General features: G+C 36.6%; 1 protein-coding gene across 4 annotated transcripts in view; it reads right to left on the bottom strand.

Annotated features, from left to right (window-relative positions):
* Nucleotides 1-19,246, bottom strand: part of CDK14 (cyclin dependent kinase 14) — a 727,523-nt gene that overhangs the window by 360,086 nt on the left and 348,191 nt on the right. For all 4 annotated transcript variants that reach the window (XM_041727412.1, XM_041727410.1, XM_041727411.1 and 1 more), the window contains one exon: nt 16,964-17,043. In XM_041727412.1, the coding sequence (XP_041583346.1) occupies nt 16,964-17,043 (80 nt within the window). The remainder of the gene's footprint in view (nt 1-16,963; nt 17,044-19,246) is intronic.

Raw genomic sequence — 19,246 nt, 5'->3', positions numbered from 1 at the left:
TCAGTTTAAAGATTTTGTTTTACTAAAAACATTTTAGATTGATGAAGGTTTCACTCTAAGAAGGTAGAACTTCCTCTTAAGTACTGCAGATTTAACACCAGTAATTTTTTCCATCTTGTACATAAAATTTAAAGTTGAGGGAAAATATCCCTAACAAACCAAGTTTACTATAAGTTGAGTGACTTTATTTTTAATGGTTTAGCTAAATTGGAAATCATAATAGCATGGGCTTGTTGGCTTCAGTATTATTAATAATCTATTAGATAAAAACCTTGTGGAAATACAAGAAATATCTAGAAGTACAGTTTTTCAAACTGGAGCTAAGCTACCAGAAGTCTCCTATTCTGAAAACTTACAAGTCTATGTTTGTTTAAAAACTAAACTGTGTGATAAGCAGCTATACTTTCATGTTTTCCTATTTTCAGTTTGATTTAGCTCCCCTGATAGAGCAACACTTCAAAAATATTTTCTTTTGCACTTATTACTCCACTATGTGCAGTGTCAATAAGTTCTGCTATATTAATCACTTTATACAATAGCAGGATATCTATAGTATTTGATTAGCCTATGTTCCCAAAATTTGATTGGTTATGGGTGAATCCCTGCCAGTAAGCTTTAATTGTTTTCTAAGTTTAGTTCATGACTCTGCCAGAGAGGACTAAGAAAGGAGCTCTGAAGTAGGAGTCGGGGTTCTGGTCTGCGGCTCAGGGCCAATGAAGTAGCAAGTCACTTAAGGGTAAAGTCTTAACCACCATAATTCTGCCTCTGAGAAGCAGCACATCCTGGCATTAACAGCTGTGCTGTAGAGTCAGATGGACCTGAGTTTCAATCCATCTGGTAATCTGTCCGTCAAGTTTACTATCTGCTGGTTAGAATGAGTGGGTGGTAGGAGTTATTGCTTCCCTTTACACCACTAACCATCTACAACATTCCAAACATAAGAGAGGCAGAAGGAAAGACCTATTCCATATCCAGAACAACCCTGGAAGTCCCCAAGAGCGTGGAAATGTTTAACTGCTTCCCATAAGACTTACAGAATAATTATAGAGTAATTAAAGGCATTTAGAAAGCAAAGTCATAATAGACAACTATTTATTCTGTGACTAACATGCATTCAGATCTTTTAAAAATATTATCTCAGTCATCTTAAACAAACCCAATAAATCTGCTGCTCATCATGGAAATTGCCTCAAATCTCTGACCAAAGAAAAAAGCCCCTACAGAAAAATTAATCCTAGTCTTCATCAAGGAAGTTTTATAATCGTAAGTACTTCTGTGAAACCAAATTGTCATCATTAAAACTGACCCTTGCTGCTGATTCCTGCCCCCACTAGCCCAAAACTTTAGGACAGAAGGAAGGAGTATCAGCTCACATAAGACAGAACCATTGCCAAGTTCTTGCTTATTATTTCCCCTAATTCTTTTTCTTGGTCCCTGTTCAAATTGTTAGGGCTTTTAAAAAGTGCTATTATCAATTCAATTCTTATGAGTACATTCAGGAACTTGACTGAGATGGCGCGTGTCCAAAGAATGTAAATGTCTCACACTAAAATTTCCTGTAACTTTCTACTTCCAAATTTTTCCCACAATAAACTATATGATATATTTTTTCTACACATGGTATTAATTTGCTTTTTAAAAAATTAAAACACGAATCATTTGATGGTCTTTTGAAGAGTTCCACCACATTCCAAAATGTCAGAAGAAAATGAGAAATACAGAGAAACCTACATGACGTAGTTTTTTGGCACGTTCCACCAAGATTAAATATAATCTGTGGTGAGAACTGCATTTTAAAGATGTAATTCACTGCCAGATCTCTGACCACCTTTCTCCACAGTAATGACTCATATGACTCTCACTCTGGGCCTGAACTCTCCTGATCTTGGTAGTTTGTACAATCAATCTACTAAACTCTCTGGGACTCAGTTTGTTCTTTTGTGAAATGAAGGAACCAGGTCACACAGTCACTCAAGTTCTCAGCTCTACAACCCTACCATTCAGGTTCTTTTACTGGGATAAAAGGCTATCACCTCAATTTAGGCATATGTAAACATCTATTCAATCACTCTGACCCTAAAGTTCCTGCACTTCTGGCTTCCTGTGTCTGTAAATGGTTCTGTCCTCCTCAAACTCACCCTTCCTTAAGACACTCAAATTGTTCTTGGCTCCTTACTAATCCCCTCAACTAGACACATTCTTCCTTTTCACTGTCTTGTTCTATATCCTCTTTCCCAGACATCATGATATTCCCTTATGGATCCTGGGTCTCTAGGATTTTTCCTCACCAACTATCTCAGATGCCCTGACCATATTAATGCCAGCATTAACAACTGAACTCATGCTATAGTAACACATGTGACAATAACAAAAAACAATTAAAAAAAAAAAACAGAGGTCCTAGAAACTAAGACTTTGCATAGAACATACACCCAGATTACCTTTTTAGTAGAATAATATTGAACAAAAGAATAGCTAGAGTTTTCATCAGAAAACATCTAGGGGCAATCCACACACCCCACTGTCAAGAGATTTTTCCTCTACCGCAGTCAAACTGATAGGAAGTGATTTTTCCTACCTGAGTTAGCTACCTTGGCAGGCATGCCATTCTCTGTTCATTTCTCTGTATATATATATATCCTACCTATCTGCTATGGTCTGATTGTGCTCTCCCTTCAAAATTCATATTTTATAATCTTAACCCCCAAAGGTGACTATATTAGGAGGTGGGGCCTTTGGGAAATACTTAACGTTCTCTCAAAAAAAGACCCCCCACAGGGCTCTTTTTTGTCATTTGATAATATATGGGTAAGCTGGAGACTGGGGTGCCCCAACCATCCCAGCACCTGATCTCCCACTTCCAGCCTCCAGAACCGTGAGCAATAAATTTCTGCCATTTATGAGCTACTCAGTCACTGGTATTTTATTACAGCAGCCTGAACAAATTATATACTATCATTTAAGCTCAGTCCAAATCCCATCTCTTCTATCACACCAGAGTTCTCTTTTCCTTTTCATTCAAAAACTACCAGGGCATTTTCATTACTGCTTAAATTCATTAAAATGCTAACTGGAGTCTGGGTTAGTTCCATTTTGGTGACAAAAGGGAAATATCTAGTATATGACTAGCCAGGGCTTGCTTCACATCACAACCTTCAGCATATAAAGGCTATAATATAGTTTACAATTAAAAACAACTGAACCATATTATAAAGTATAACATAAGTGCTATAAATAAATGCTAGAGGTAAGTGTATAAGCAAACAACAACAACAACAAGACAAGCAAGATGAAGTAGCACAAAAAGGTAAAGATTATTTCTGTGAAAGTTAGGAAAGGTCAGAAAGAAAGAGAGTGCACTTTAAACAAGGTCTTAAAAGACGGTCACAGCACAGGATGCCTGGGTGGCATGGTTGGTTGGGCGCCAGACTCTTGATTTTGACTCAGGTCCTGATATCAGGGTCCTGATCTCAGTGTAATGAGATCAAGCCCTGCATCAGGCTCAGCACAGAGACTGTTTGGGTTTCTCTCTCCCTCTCCTGCTGTCCCTCTACTCCCACCCTCTGGGGGGTAAAAAATCAATCTTTAAAAGAGACAGAGAGAGAGAGAGAGAGATGGTCAAAGCAGAGTTGCAGAGAGATGGGAGAACTCGGGCTTAAGAAAGGGCAAAGGACATTCCCTCCTCCAAGATAGAGCTTCTCTGGCTTCTTCTCCACGATGGAGTCATAGAAGTTCAACCTGTCAGTTGTCATTTTTAATCAGTATCTTGGCGGCATAAATTATACTGTGATATTTTGCTCATACTGGGTTATTGTGTCTCACTGAACAAATAGTATGTTGTGATTAAAGTTGTTTGTCAAGAATTGACAGCAGTGACACACAGCTTCAAAAGGTTCTTCACTGGAACCTCATAGAATATCTCTCTTCCTTCTTCCAAGTGGTGAGGGCAGGTCAATTCAGCACATTGCTGCTATTCCTTGTCTCTGCCTTCCTAGAGTGATGAGGGCTATACTAGCACTGATGTCAACACTGTGAACAAGAAGACAGCTTCTGACAAGCGACCGGAATGATGCTTTTTTTTAAAAATGTCTGATGTAAAATGTGACCCGACAACATTGCTCAGGTCTCACCACTTGTCTCACTAGTTTCAAGGCTCTTTGGACTTATCAAGAGGTTCCCTCTCACTCTTCCCTCTGACAGACTTCTGTAATTGTAGTACTATACATTCAAGTGCCAACATGTTTATCTTTCTCTGCTAATAAGTTTTAAGATCTGAGAATAGAAGGGGTCAGTTTTTATGGTCAACAAATCAAGTTTTATTTCTGATAATGAAAATATAACAAGTTTAGAGAAACCATAAAATAAGAGACAGATTTTTCTAGGTTTTGCAAAGTAATAATTAATAAAAATGTAATGATCACTAGCATTAACACATTTTTAGTGAAGTGTGCATTTTTAGCTAAGCCTATAAATTATGTATTTTAATAAAATTAGGAGAAAACTTCTTTGAGGTGTAATTTACAAACCATAAAATATACCTGCTGTAAGTATAAGCTTTAATGACTTTCAGTAAATCTACAGAGTTCTACAGCCATTACAACTCAGATTTGTCAAATCATATAAACAACCTAGCCCAGGGACAATCTCATTTCAACAGAATGGGTGACAGTTTACAGTCAATTCCCACTCCCAGCTCCAGCCCCAGGCAACCATGGGTCTGCTTTCTATCTTCACAGATTTGCCCCTTCTGGGAATTTTATGTATATATGACCAGGCTTATATAACTGAGCACAATGTTTTCAAAGTCTAAATGTGTTGAAGCATATTATCATTAGTTAGCTTCTTTTTACTGCTGTATGGATATTCAACACTTTATCAATTCAACAGCTGATGGACATTTAGATTGTTTCCTGATTTTGGCTATTCAGCATGGTAATGTTAGGAACATTCATGTATGTGTCTTTTTATAGAAGTGTATTTTCCTTTTTCTTGGGGAGATATGATATCAAGGAGTGGAAATGCTGGGTTGCATGGTAACTTCATATTCAACTTTTAAAAACTGTTAAAATGTTTTCCAAGGTTGCTGTACCATTTGATATTCCCAGCAAAGTATGAGGGTTCCAGTTACTCCACATCCTTTGTCAACACTTAGTGTTGGTCTAACTGATTATAGTCATTGTATTGCGTATACAGTCACATCTCACTACTGCTTTAATTTTCATTTAGTTCATGACTAACAACTTTGAGCATCACTTCATGGGCTTATTAGCTACTGGTACATCTTCTTTGGTGAAATATACACTCAAATTGTTTTCCCATTTTAAAATTTGGGGGAGGTCTTCTAATTGTTGAGTTTTGGAACTTTTTAAATATAATTTAGATATTTTGGATATAATCTTTTATCAGATACATTATTTGAGAATATTTTCACCTAATTTGCAGCTGATCTGAAAATGTCTATAACTTTCATTTTTGAAGGATATTTTTTATTAGATGTAGAATTTCTGGTTTATGGATTATTTTATTTTGTTTTGTTCTTAAGCATTTTGAATATGTTATTACATTGCCTCTTACCTCCTCCGGTTTAGGTAACAGTTCAAATCTTAAACATACTCCTCCCCCGACCCAAATGTCATGAGTTACTTTACTTTACTCCTATTGCTTTCAAGATTTTCTTTTTGTCTCTGTCTTTTAGGGACAAAGTTACACTATGATGGGTCTAAGTTTTGGTTTCTTTATATTTCTCCTAATTGGAGGTAATTTATCTTATTGAATTAATAGATTAATTCCATTTTTCAACAATTTAATAAGTTTTTGTCAATTATTCCTTCAAATATGTTTTTGCCCTTCTGTCTCCTCTTCCTAAGACTGTCAAGTTCCTTTCCGATATACATGACATATCTATTTTTTAATGAATATTAGAGTCTCTTCGTTATTATTGTCCTTGACTGTTCCCCTACATTAAAGGATTTACTTTAATCTAGAGCTTGAAAATAAATGACACTAAATTCTGTCAGTGGTCAAGACATTGGTCATGAATTAATTATGTTTATAGTTTGTCATCCTTTAACTGTTTCTATTAATAAATCATACATAATTTAGGCAGCAACAATACAATAGCTTCTCAAATGCTGAGAAGTAACAGAGGTGCCAATGGCTTGAATTTTTATACAGCAACTTGTAGTAGCATTGATAATAATGTCAAGACAAGTAGTTTATATGTAAATTATGGACTCCTAGAACTTTTTTAGATTAGAAATTCTGAAGAGAACCATCTTTGAAACAAACACTTCAATTAAAAGATCCCCGTTAAAATCCTAACTTAGTTTACTTGTAAACGGTGTGATACAGGACAATTTATTCTCTCCAGACCTCAATTACCACCTCATAATATGGAGATATCCATACTTATATGTAACAGGATTACTGGGAGAATTAAATGAGGTACCACTTTTAAAAGGTAAGCATAAAAATAAAATAAAATAAAATAAAATAAAATAAAATAAAATAAAAATAAAAATAAAAATAAAAAAATAAAAGGTAAGCATACACCTGATGGGATGAACACTAGGTATTATACTGTATGTTGGCAAATTGAACTTCAATAAAAACAAATAAAAAATAAAAATAAATGAATAGGTAAGCATAATAGATACTGAAAAAGTCTGTGGAGATTTTTAGCAAATTATAAATGCCTTCAGATTAGAAGTAGTTGCATAATCCAAAAAATATTTTAAATATAAATGTATCATAGCTCACTTAAAATTTTTATTTTATTTAAATTTTATTTAAATTTTATTTAATTTATTATTTTAATTTTATTTAATTTATTATAACTTATTTAATTTAATTTATTAATTATCTATTTAAATTTTATTTAAAATAAATAAAAGTACTTTAAAATATTAAAAAGTATAAATGAAATACTTGTATTTGTATTTCCAAATATAATTGGAAATCTCTATTTCCAAATAAAATAGAAAATGTAATATAAAATTTTTACAAACTTAAAGCAGACAAAAAATAAATTACTTTATTAAAAAATGTCATCCTTTAAAATTAAAGACATGCAAAGAAAAACATGATTTTCATAGTTTTAAAGTCATATGATCCAACAGCTTGCAAATTTTTTGTTGATATCAATTGGCAGACATCCATCAAATTATTCATACTTACAAAGAATAACAATTTTGGCAATTTACATAAGCTTACTTAAAATCAAAGTCTAGACTCATGGATCTTTATATTCCATTTAAAGAAAAACTTGTCTGTCAATTGTCAAATGCTCTGAAGCAATTCATGTTAATTTTTTCAGTGACAGACATAAAGGATTATTATTAGAGAGTTTAAAAGAAATATTTTAAACAGGATAAATGTGCATCACATTACAGCCTGTGTGTATGAAGCATACTGATGATACAATTAAGGATCCTTTATCCAGGTAATGATTCATGCTGGTACTATTATTTTAATAGTGAAGCTGTAAGATCATATAGTCCAAACCCCTTCATTTCAATGAAGAAACTAAAGTTTAAATATGTTAAGTGACTCGCTTATGATCATGTAGCTGGTAGCATACTTTTCACCAAGATTCAACATTTTCTGACTTGCTCTATAATGATTTCCCAATTTCACCTCTGTGCTTAGCAGCCTGAAAAGAATCCATATATAATTTTGATCATAGAGGTTTCTTTTCAACAGAGATGTAGTAGAGTAGAATAACACTAAAGGATTTGTAGTTTATTCACTCATTTATTCTATCCCTCACTCACACAACATGTACTGAGTGACCATCAGGCATCAGGCATTGGCCTGGGTACTGGGTAGAAGACTCAAATATGCAACTCATTTGTACAACTTCGCACAAAAATCTCTTTAGATCTCAGCTTCCTAATTACTAAGATGAAGATAATATCAACATTCCTCACAATGTTGAAAGACTAAACAAGATGATGTACTTGGAAGTGTAGGGTAAGGTCCCCAATTTAGTACAATTGACGCGTTATTTAAATTGCACCACCGTATTAACAATTGCCAGATCTCAAGCTTAACATGATCAAGATTGAATTTATAATCTTTCCTTTCCTATAACCTCTGTAGTATTTTTCTTATTATTGGCTCCACTATCTACCCATCTAACTATCTAATATTCTGAATATTCCCATTTCTATCAAGCCCCATGTCTAGTCAAACACCAAACCCCATCAGGTATCCCTCTTACGTCCTTCCCAAACACATTCGTCTCCTGTTTCCCCCCACTGCCAAGGCCTTTATACAGAACCTCATCATTTTATGCCCCAAGTATTTTAGTATTTTTTAGTCCCTCTAAACTGGCTGCATAACCTAAACTGAAAATAGGGAATTTCAGTAAAGATCTAAATGTAGAAGGGTGAGACTCCTCACAACCTGTCTCTTACCCAATCCCCAAAATGTGGGCAGCAAACTTAAATCCTCTGGACAAGAGATTAAATAATCGTTTACTATAGAAACATAAACCTCTTTCCAAGAAAAGACCCTCAACCGTGACAATTGAGGGGCTGTGAGAAACAAAACCAGTTTGCCCACTCCAGTCAGCCTACTATGGAGCCTGCCAGCCAACATTTTGTACCCAAGAAACTAGAGCTTACAGTCAGCATATTAGTACCTCACTCTTAAATATGAGTTGACGATCAAGATCTCGAAGCAGCTGGCATATACTTTCAAAAAGAAAGAGAACAAAACAGATACACAGAAACAATAAAACAGAGACAATACAGAAAAAAACTCGGGCAGCCCCGGTGGCTCAGTGGTTTAGCGCCGCCTTCAGCTCAGGGCCTGATCCTGGGTCTCCATAGTCCCACATACGGCTCTCTACATGGAGCCTGCTTCTCCCTCTGCCTATGTCTCTGCCTCTTTCTCTCTCTCTCCCTCTCTGTGTCTCTCATGAATAAATAAATAAATAAAATCTTTAAAAAAAAAATACAGAAAAAAACCTCAAAGGTACTTTACATTTATCTTCAAAGAGATATGAGACAGTAACTCTTCATCTTTAGAGAGGTTTCCTTTGAGTTTACCATCTAAATCTTCTGAACTTTACATCTTTGTTAACGTATTTTTATTTCCAAGAAATACTCATGTTTCTTTATTTCTATTTTGTGGCCTCATGTTTATATTTAATGAATGGAACATTCCAACAATCCTATGAGGTTAGTAGTATTCTTATCCTCCTTTTACAGGTGGGTAAGTGCTTGCTCAAAATCACACATAGAAATGGAAGCCAAATATTAATCTGGGGACTTGGGCTTCACAGCCTAGGCTCTTAAGCACAAGGTGAAATTGACTCTTGCTGGTCATTTATCCAGCTGGTTATAATCGAACATGTAGCCTGAGCACCACCAGCACACAACTAAGAAACCCCTGGACAAGGATCTCCAAAATCTGACTTAACTTCCAAATTAGCCCATGTGGGATTAATAGGCCTCAAAAAATGATAACACAAATTGTGCCTTTAAAACAATGCCCATAAAACAGGTGAATTCAGCAATTTCTAAGCTGAGCACACAATTACTGAATCCTAACAATGATTAAGACCCTTAAAGACACCTCACTGAACCTGTTCCCCACTGCATAAGGTCTGATGTTGCAAGAGCATGGGGGAAAGACTCATTAAGAATTGTGTTTACAATCTGCTTGTTAATTCAGAAATTATTACAAAGTGATAAACAATTCAAAACACTGATATTGATAAAATACAAACAGAGGAACAAATGGCTGCCCCCTCTCCCCAGCCCCAGCACTGTTGTCTGCTTCTGTTACAGAAGGAGCTTATGTTCTAGAAGCCCCTCTTCCCATCAGTGTCCACCCTTTCAATTCAGTTTCTAGGAGGCCAAGTGAGAAATTCCAAGTCTGGGAAGAAGGAAGGAATGGATGTCTCCCAAAAATACATGTCCAAGAGCACCTCAAAATGTGACCTTATTTGCAAATAAGATCTTTGCAGATATAATAGCTAAGTTAAGATGAAGCAAGAACCTAATGGGGTAGGCCCTAAATCCAACAACTGGTATCCTTATAAAAAGAGGAGAAGACACACAAAAAGGGCCATGTGAAAACAGAGGCAGAAACTGTAATGATGCAACAGTAAGGTAAGGAATATCAAGGATTGCTGGAAGCCACTGGAAACTAGGAAGAGACAAGAAAGAATTCTTCCCTTAGAGGCTCAGAGGGAGCATGGCACTGCTGGGCCTTTGATTCTGGATTCTAGCCTCCAGAACTGTGGGAGAATAAAATTCTGCTCTTTTAAGCCACTAAGTTTGTAGTGCTTTAATAAGGTAGCCCTAGGAAAGTAATACAACACCCCAAACATGAAATGAAAAAAAAAGGAAACTCAAATTGGTTAATTACCAAGTGAATTATAACTCAAACCTAACATTCAGTCTTCACAAGCAATATGTCAGATAGCTACAAGAAAAAAAATATCCTGTGGTTAAAAAACTGAACAAAAGTAAAGAGGCTCTGATGTGTGAAAGACGTGACGAAGAAAATCAAATAGTACTCAAACACCAAATTTTTCAATGGCTCAATTAAAACCAGCCTTATTTTCTATTTTGTAACTAACAAATTTATAAAAATAATATCAATAACTTTGATACCAAATTCTCTGTACTATTAAACTTACCAAACTTACTGTACTATTAAATATATAACGTATATTTGATATATATCATATGTACCATACATATATACTATAGGACTAAAAATATTTTGATTATATAATTAAGTTACAATTACATAATTGATTAACAGAGGATCAATTATTCATTTTACTAGCAATTTAACTGTTGCCAAATGAAAGATGTTTTGTTTCTTTCCTTAAGCCCTCTTTGATTTTTTTTTTAAACTATCTTTGCCTTCATGGGTATTTCAATTTTTATTAGAAATCTGAAATGTTTCCCTAATAGAATGAATAAACCAAAGAAAAGATTCTTTCTGAAAAAGGGTAGGGAGAGGAATAGAGAGAAAAACTGGTTGAAACATATAAGACTATTCAGATGTGTATTTTAAAAAATACATACATGCAAATGATGAGTTAATACTAGATAGTTTATCATTACAGGGTTCTTTTTCTTCTGCATGCTTACTTACTACTTTCCCTTAACTACACTCACTGCTGAGCCGTTTTTCCTTTCTTGTTTTTGACCTTCCCTGTCCTACATGGATGCTGCTCCCCCAACTATTACTGCATAATGTACCTCCACGTTTATAAATAAGCTTTTCCCCTACACCTGGCCCCCTCCAAAAGCTGCTTTTGCTTACCTCAATTTAATGGCAATAAAGCAGCCCAGCCCTCTGCATGGAACAAAAATACAGCAGAAGTTCAAATTTTCTACTTAAAATCTCTGTCCTACAGTATAATGTTTGAGTATAGACTCGAGTATGAATGTGCAGGTTGAACTTTCAGTTCTACCATACACTAGCTATGACCTTGGCAAGTGACTTAACATCTCCATGCCTCTCATTTTGTATATTTTTTGAAGACTTTGTTTATTTGAGAGCAGAAGAGAGTATAAGCAGGGGAGAGGAGCAGAGGGAGAAGGAGAAGAGAGCCCACTGAGCAGAGAGCCTGACAAGGAGCTCCATCCCAGGATCATGACTTGCCAGAGGCAGACGCTGAACCGACTAAGCTGCTCATTTTAAAACAGAAGTAATGAGGGGCTCTTGGCTGGCTAAGTTGGAAGAGCATGCCACTCCTGATCTTGGGATTGTGAGTTCAAGCCCCACATCAGGTATAAAGATTACAAACAACAACAACAACAACAAAAAGACACCCTTTTTGTATATGCACAATACATAAGCACATATTGAATATTGTCCTTTGGTACTATTAGTATTGTAATTTTAAATTGTTCTCTATTAGAGTATCTAGATTTCTCTTTAACAAAACTCTTGCCTAAGAAAACTATTAGGTATTCAAAAACTCACATAAGATAATAATTGGTTCCCTTCTATTCTTTTTCTGAACAAATCTTAGCCAAAAACAAAACAAAACAGAACAAAACAAAAACTGCTGAACATCTACAAATAGTATCACAGAGCAAGAACACAGACATTTTGAAGTTGTTTATAAAGATGGGATAGCTTGGCGCACATGGGTGGCTCAGTTGTTTGGGTGTCCTACTTTTGATTTCAGCTCAGGTCACAATCTCAAAGTCCCAAAACCGAGCCCCATGTCAGGCTCAGCGTTCAGTGTGAGGTCTCCTTGTCCTTCTCCCTCTGCTCCTCCCTCCAACTTGTGTTCACTCTCTAACAAATAAATAAGTAAAATCTTAAAAAAAAAGAAAAAAGATGGCATAACCTAAGACACTTCATCTACTTGTTTTCAAACCATCCCAGTATCTGCTGACTCTATACATACCATCAAAAACCATGACGACAGCATATGAGAATAAAAAATAGAAAAGCTGGCCCATAGCAGTGCTGCTTAATTTTTCTAAGCTGCCATCAAAAATAGAATGAGTCTCAAAGCACCTGAACCCAAATTAAGCCAGTAAGAACTCTAGCTCTGAGATAAAATTCAAGGTACATAAATCCAGGACAAGATCCAGGACATAAATCCAGGACATAAATCCAGGTAAGATTAGAGTTGCTGGAGAGTATTTCTACTTTAGGTGAAAATTATGTGTTAAAATCTAAATTCCCAGGTAAGCTTATAAGTGGCAAGCTGCCACTTGAAAACTACTTTTCTGTGCATACTGCTTTCTTACTTTGAAACCTTCCTGCTGTTGACATTTTGTGAACAAGGAAATTGACCAAAACAGCAGAAAACAGGCAAACTCAAATTAAAGTGCTTCATCTCAATTGAGCAAGCTGTGCTACACTTTCATCAATGTGAAGATGTAAATACGTAAAAATGCAAAAATGAACATATCCCAAATTTCACCCACCCTGTCCCAAATATTTCAAACTCTATCACCAGATACACAGAGGAGTTATTTTGCATGAATTATTAGTAATAGCAAAAAGGAGCAATAGTGCTAGCTTTCGCTTCCACACATACATAGGAGAAAAATGAGAAAAACAAGACAATGAGAGGCACGAATGAGAAGGCAAGAGAGGAGCAAATAACTAGAACTGACCCAAAGTTTAATTCCTGTCTCTCTCTCTCTCTCTCTCTTTCTCTCTCTCTGTCTCTCATGAATAAATAAAATTTTTTTAAAAATCACGGAGACATCAGATTTTATTAGGAGGCCTCAAAATACTTTATTCAACAGAAAATACAATGTTCTTTTGTGATCTGTTCCTCCAGGCCTCAACAACTCTTGCAGCATTCTCTCATCTCCAGAGTATTCAACCCCAAGTTTGAAAACCCTGTGGGAAATCAAAACCGTAACACAGGGGGATCCCTGGGTGGCTCAGCAGTTTAGCACCTGCCTTTGGCTCAGGGTGTGATCCTGGAGTCCCAGGATCGAGTCCCGCATCAGGGTCCCTGAATGGAGCCTGTTTCTCCCTCTGCCTATGTCTCTGCCTCTCTGTGTCTCTCATGAATAAATAAATAAAATCTTTAAAAAAACAAAAACAAAAAACAAAACCGTAACACAGAGGCAGGTTGTTCCCAAGAGATGGCACAAACCAACTCCTGCATTCTGTGACCAGGGTCCCAGAGGCCTAAAGCTGTGAAGTGTGGTTACAGACTGAATTGTGTCCCTCAAAATTTGTATGCTGAAGTCCCAACCCCAACACTTCAGCCTGTGACTATCCTTGAAGATAGGTGGTTTTCAGAGGTAATTAAGTTAAAGTGAGATCATTAGAGTGGGCCCTAATCCAATGTGACCGGTGTCCTTACAAGAAAAAGCAATGGAACCCAGGTATAGAGGGAAGATGATGTGAACCCACAGGGAGAAGATGGCCATCTATAAGCCAAGGAGAAAGGCTTGAAACAGATCATTCCCTCCTGGCCCTCTGAAGCAGCACCCTGATACCTTGACCTCAGACTGCTAGTCTCCAGAAGTATGAGACAATAAACTTCTGTTATTTGAGCCACTCAGTCTGTGGTGCTTTGTTACAGGGGCCCTAGCAAGCTAATATAGGTGACTTGCCTCACATCGTATGGCAAGTGATGGAAAACAGAGCCAGAATCAAATCCAAATTTCCAGACTCTAATATCCATGGGACTTTCCACCTCACTACACTCCCTTTCAACTTACCTCCCTGTTTTTGCTCAAAGTCCTCTCCCACAAAAATCCCAGAATTATCCAACTTGTTAAGGACCATGCTAAATATATACTGTTGATGTTGAACTCTTGTGAGCTAATCTCCCACATCACCAAGAAGACATTTTTTGCATAGACATCTCATGAACTCGCAAAGTCTAAAACCCAAATCCACTACTCCACAGAGTTACTATGATACTATTTTGGAACCTAAGAAAGTCTAGGTACAATATCCAACACCTTGGACAAGTCATCTAACCTCTCTAAGCCTCAATTTCATAGTCCTAACACACATTCCACAAATACAAAAACCCAGGACACCTGGGTGGCTCAGCGGTTGAGCGTCTGCCTTTGGCTCAGGGCATGATCCTGGAGTCCTAGGATCGAGTCCCACATTGGGCTTCTGGCATGGAGCCTGCTTCTCCCTATACCTATGTCTCTGCCTCTCTCTTTCTCTGTGTCCCTCATGAATAAAAACAAAAACCCTTCAAAGGGGCCATGTGAAGATTACAGTAACCGATCTTTTGAACTGTAAAGTATTAAAAGTAGTACAAATTACTTCTCTCTCTGGCACCATGTTTTTACTCATTCAAACTCAAAACCATTTCTGTTTCCTTCTCAATAACCAGTAATTCACCTTGCTCTGCCAGTTCTTTCTCTATAAACCATTTTTTGTCACTACTTTCTAATAAATCCAAGTCCTCGTAATTTAAAATCTGCACAACTCTGAATGACTGATTTATCAGCTCCCAGGTTCCTCCTCATCTAATCTATATCATATCCTAATCTCAGATTTATCTTCCTAAAACACTCAGCTCAGAAGTCTTCAGAGGCTCCCTAATGCACAGAACAGGTCCCAGCCCCAGAGCCCTGTACTCTATGACACAACTGCATCCCAGGGCCAGTTTATCTCAAGGCTAAGCTTACTTCATGCCCAAGGGCCTTGCCTCATACCTAGCCAGTATGAACAGATCACCTAACGACTTCAATTTGGCCCTACTTGTTTCTCCCCTTGAACTTTCCACTGGTGAGTCCAACTGTCACAACTGGATCTTCTAATACCTTTATAAACTTTCTCTGACTGGAGCACCTGGTTCAGCCTGCTTCTCCCTCTGTCTATGTCTCTGTCCCTCTGTGTCTCTCATGAATAAATAAATAAAATCTTTAAAAAACAACTTTCTCTGAACCTTGAACCCAAGCTGGCACAAACAGCAAGGGCAGGTTAGTAAACTGCAGTGTAAATCCCACATATTAGAGAACACTCCTGCTGCCCAGATACATCTTCCTCCTGCTTCTCTCTTGGCCCAGCATCTCTCTGCCCCCTTTCCTACTCCCTAAAACCCAGGGTCTACTATAAGTAAATCCAATATCACTTCACCTTGCCTCCCTCCAGAGCTCCAAGGGTTTCCAATCCCATCAGACCTAGCAGCCTCTTTATATAACAAATATTTCAAAAAGATGCCTTTGGGGGAACATTTTCAGCTAAGTAAGAATGATGGAAACCAAACCAAAAAGGAGAATGAGATGTGAAAAAAAGTGAAGATAGAAAGGAGACCTCTCAAAAACAAATGCAAACCACTGTGATAGTTGTGAGAAACAATTCCAATTCATGACAGGCTGCATTTAATGCATCAATACCTTAATAATAGTATTGCACTAACTCACTCAAGTTATCTCATTGTGGGCCAGCTATAGTTTCGTCAGTGCAAAAAATATATTCAAGTCTTGTGTCAAGATAATTTGTACTTTTAAAAATATAGTAGAGGGAGTATAATGCTAAGTGAAATAAGTCAGAGAAAGACAAATACTATATGATCTCACTCATATGTGGAATTTAAGGGGAAAAAAACGTACAAAAAAAAACAAAACAACCCAAAAAACAGAACTTATAGAGAATAAACTGATCCTTACCAGAGAAGAGGTAGGTGAGGGGATGAATGAAGCAAGTGAAGGAGATTAAGAGTACACTTATCATGATGAGCCCTGAGTAATATAGAGAATTGCTGAACTACCACAGTGTACACCTGAAACTATTATAATGCTATGTTAATTATATTGGCATTATTTTTTTTTAAATGTCGTAGAGGGAAAGCTATTAATACTAGAAGTTCTGAAACTGAACTGAAAAGTTCCCACTAACAGAAATATTTTATCTCTTGAAGTAGAAAAACTATGCAGAAATAAAGCAAAATATAAAGCAATTTTATTTTACAAAAATTAAAAACATATGTAACAAACTATGTTGTAAAAGGAATTTTTTAAAAAATGACAGAATGAAAGAAAATATCACAACATAAATGATGCTAATATATAAAGAGTATCTATAAATCAATAAGAAAGACCAATAGGAAAAATAGTAAAGGGCAACACCAAAGAAATCAAAAAAAGAAGAAATACAAATAACTAATAAGGTAGCATGAGCCCACTATTGTAAGGACTTTTCTTAAAAGTCATGAATATAAAGTAATGCTAGATTAATGTGTACCTTAGAAACCCTACAAACAAAACCAGGCATATAAAATTCCACAGTCAGCTGTAGTCTCACCATCAATACACAGCAGGCTTTATGCCCCTGCCCTGGAGTATACAGGATTCTTATTTTATTTAACATGACGTGACATGATCGCAAGAGATACTGATTTTTGAATTTCAGTTTACACTTTCTAATGAGATATAACCATATAATTTACAAACTCTGCATATCCAGAGGTGAGTAATATTTAAACAGTTACAAGGCATCATACAAACACAAAAGCAACAAAGGAGAAAATGCATACCTTCCCTGATAGCTGTGAAAGGTGTACCTTCTTCTTCTTGCAGCCTGATCACCTTCAGAGCTACCAACTTCCCATTTACTCTGGCAGAAACGAAAGAAAAAATGAGAAGCGAATCCATGAAAATATGTTCCCGTTATGGCTCTAATTTCCTTACAATTTATATTTTATGCATTTTTCCACTGAAAATGTCAGTGACTCAATTATGCCACCACAACAAGATTAATTTAAGTAAGGCTGGGAATTTCATATCATCATCATAAATATTCACATTTTAAATATTCTCATTTAAAATATTCACACTTGCCTCATCCACAATTTAACCGAAGTTTTCCGTGATTTACTCTATGTTCCTTCCAGAATAAAACTAGTACTTAACAAAATCTCCACGTTTGATCAATTATTCTCAGATTAATTAGAAATCAAGAAGTCAAAATAACTCCCTCCCTTAGGTTTTCCAATAGCTTCTTCATCTCCTTGGCTGAAATATCTTTATCTTCAGTCTTAAGCTGCAGTCACTCAATCTCCAGGGTCAGAAACTCGACACTCAGACTTCTCTCCTCCCTCCTCTTTTTCCTCTTCTTTCTCTCTCTCAATATCATCTGGTCCTCCCTTTCTCATTATTTTTAACTAGAGCCTCCTAAGATTATATTTGGTCTGATTGTGTCTTATGATACAAACAGTATATCATCAAAATAAAAGTTATGAATATTTTACTATTACAAGATTACACAAGATCTATCCAAAGCAGATGGTTCTTCCAGATGCATTCTAAATGTGTATCGGCTCTAATTAAAAGTCATATTGCACTTGGCAGATAACTTTTTTATCTAGTCAATTCTGTGAACAAAAACATGACAATCTACATTGGTCTTCTAGGTGAATGCTCTCCTCTACCTTTACTAGGCCTAGCAGCATACTTTGTTAAAAAGAATACGTAAAACAAGCACATGTTAAAAATGTAAAAGGTACAAGAAGGCATTTGATGAAAAAGTAAGGATCCCCGAGTGGCTCAGCAGTTTAGTGCCAGCCTTCGACCCAGGACGTGATCCTGGAGTCCCGGGATCGAGTCCTACATGGGGCTCCCTGCATGGAGCCTGCTTCTCCCTCTGTCTGTGTCTCTGCCTCTCCCTGTGTTTCTCATAAATAAGTAAATAAAATCTTAAAAAAAAAAAAAAAAAAAAGAAAAGAAAAGAAAAAGTAAGTGTTCCTGCTACATGTTCCTTTAACCACCCAGCTCCCATCCTTTGAGGTCACCAGTTACTATTATGCATATATACTCACACACACACATATGGTAGTATGCTTGACAGAGTACACTGTACATTGTTTTTACCTTAATAAATTTGTGACTTCGTCATAAATTCATAGAGACAATTTTCTACTGCTTTTGAAAGACCACAGGGTACTCCTTTGTACAAATGTAGTATACTTAACTTAATCTCAGGCTTCTCTTGATGGTCATTTAGCACGTTCCCAATATTTTACCGCTATAACAATGATGGCAATAAATATTGTTGAAGATGTAACTTCATTCATGTAAAAAAAAATCTGTAAGATAAATTCCTAAAGGTAGAATTTGCAAGATCAGAATGTATGTGCATATTCAAATTCTAATTCTGATGAATAGTGGGAAATTATCCTACATGGAGGTTGTACCAACTTACGCATCCTATATAGCAAATGTAAGAGCTCCTGTTACCCTCTTCACCTATACTATGTTATCAACCATTGACTTCACCAATCTGATAGATAAAAATGGTGTCCCGGGATCCCTGGGTGGCGCAGCGGTTTGGCGCCTGCCTTTGGCCCAGGGCGTGATCCTGGAGACCCGGGATCGAGTCCCACATCGGGCTCCCGGTGCATGGAGCCTGCTTCTCCCTCTGCCTATGTCTCTGCCTCTCTCTCTCTCTCTCTCTCTCTCTCTCTCTCTCTCTCTCTCTCTGTGACTATCATAAATAAATTTAAAAAAAAATTTAAAAAATGGTGTCCCATTGGAACTGAAATTGCAACCACCACATCTTCAGAGCTAATGGAACCAACAGACAAGAACTCATGTGGCACCAGTCTGAAACAAAGAATGAGAATGAACCCCATCCAATTGGTAAGGTTTTGCTCTAAAAACTGCTACAGACACAAAACTTGAAAGTCCAAGGAATTTAGCACAGCCCAACCATCCTAGTGGCATTCCTTATTGCAATGACTGTTGAAATACATTGTTGGTTATGCTGGGCTAAGGATATCTGAGTACAAAGCTCCACAATGTGCCATCTTCTCAGGGTTAGG

This window comes from Vulpes lagopus, chromosome 13 (assembly GCF_018345385.1).
Source record: "Vulpes lagopus strain Blue_001 chromosome 13, ASM1834538v1, whole genome shotgun sequence".
NCBI classification, from domain to species: domain Eukaryota; kingdom Metazoa; phylum Chordata; class Mammalia; order Carnivora; family Canidae; genus Vulpes; species Vulpes lagopus.
This window is presented reverse-complemented; position numbering and strand designations above follow the sequence as displayed.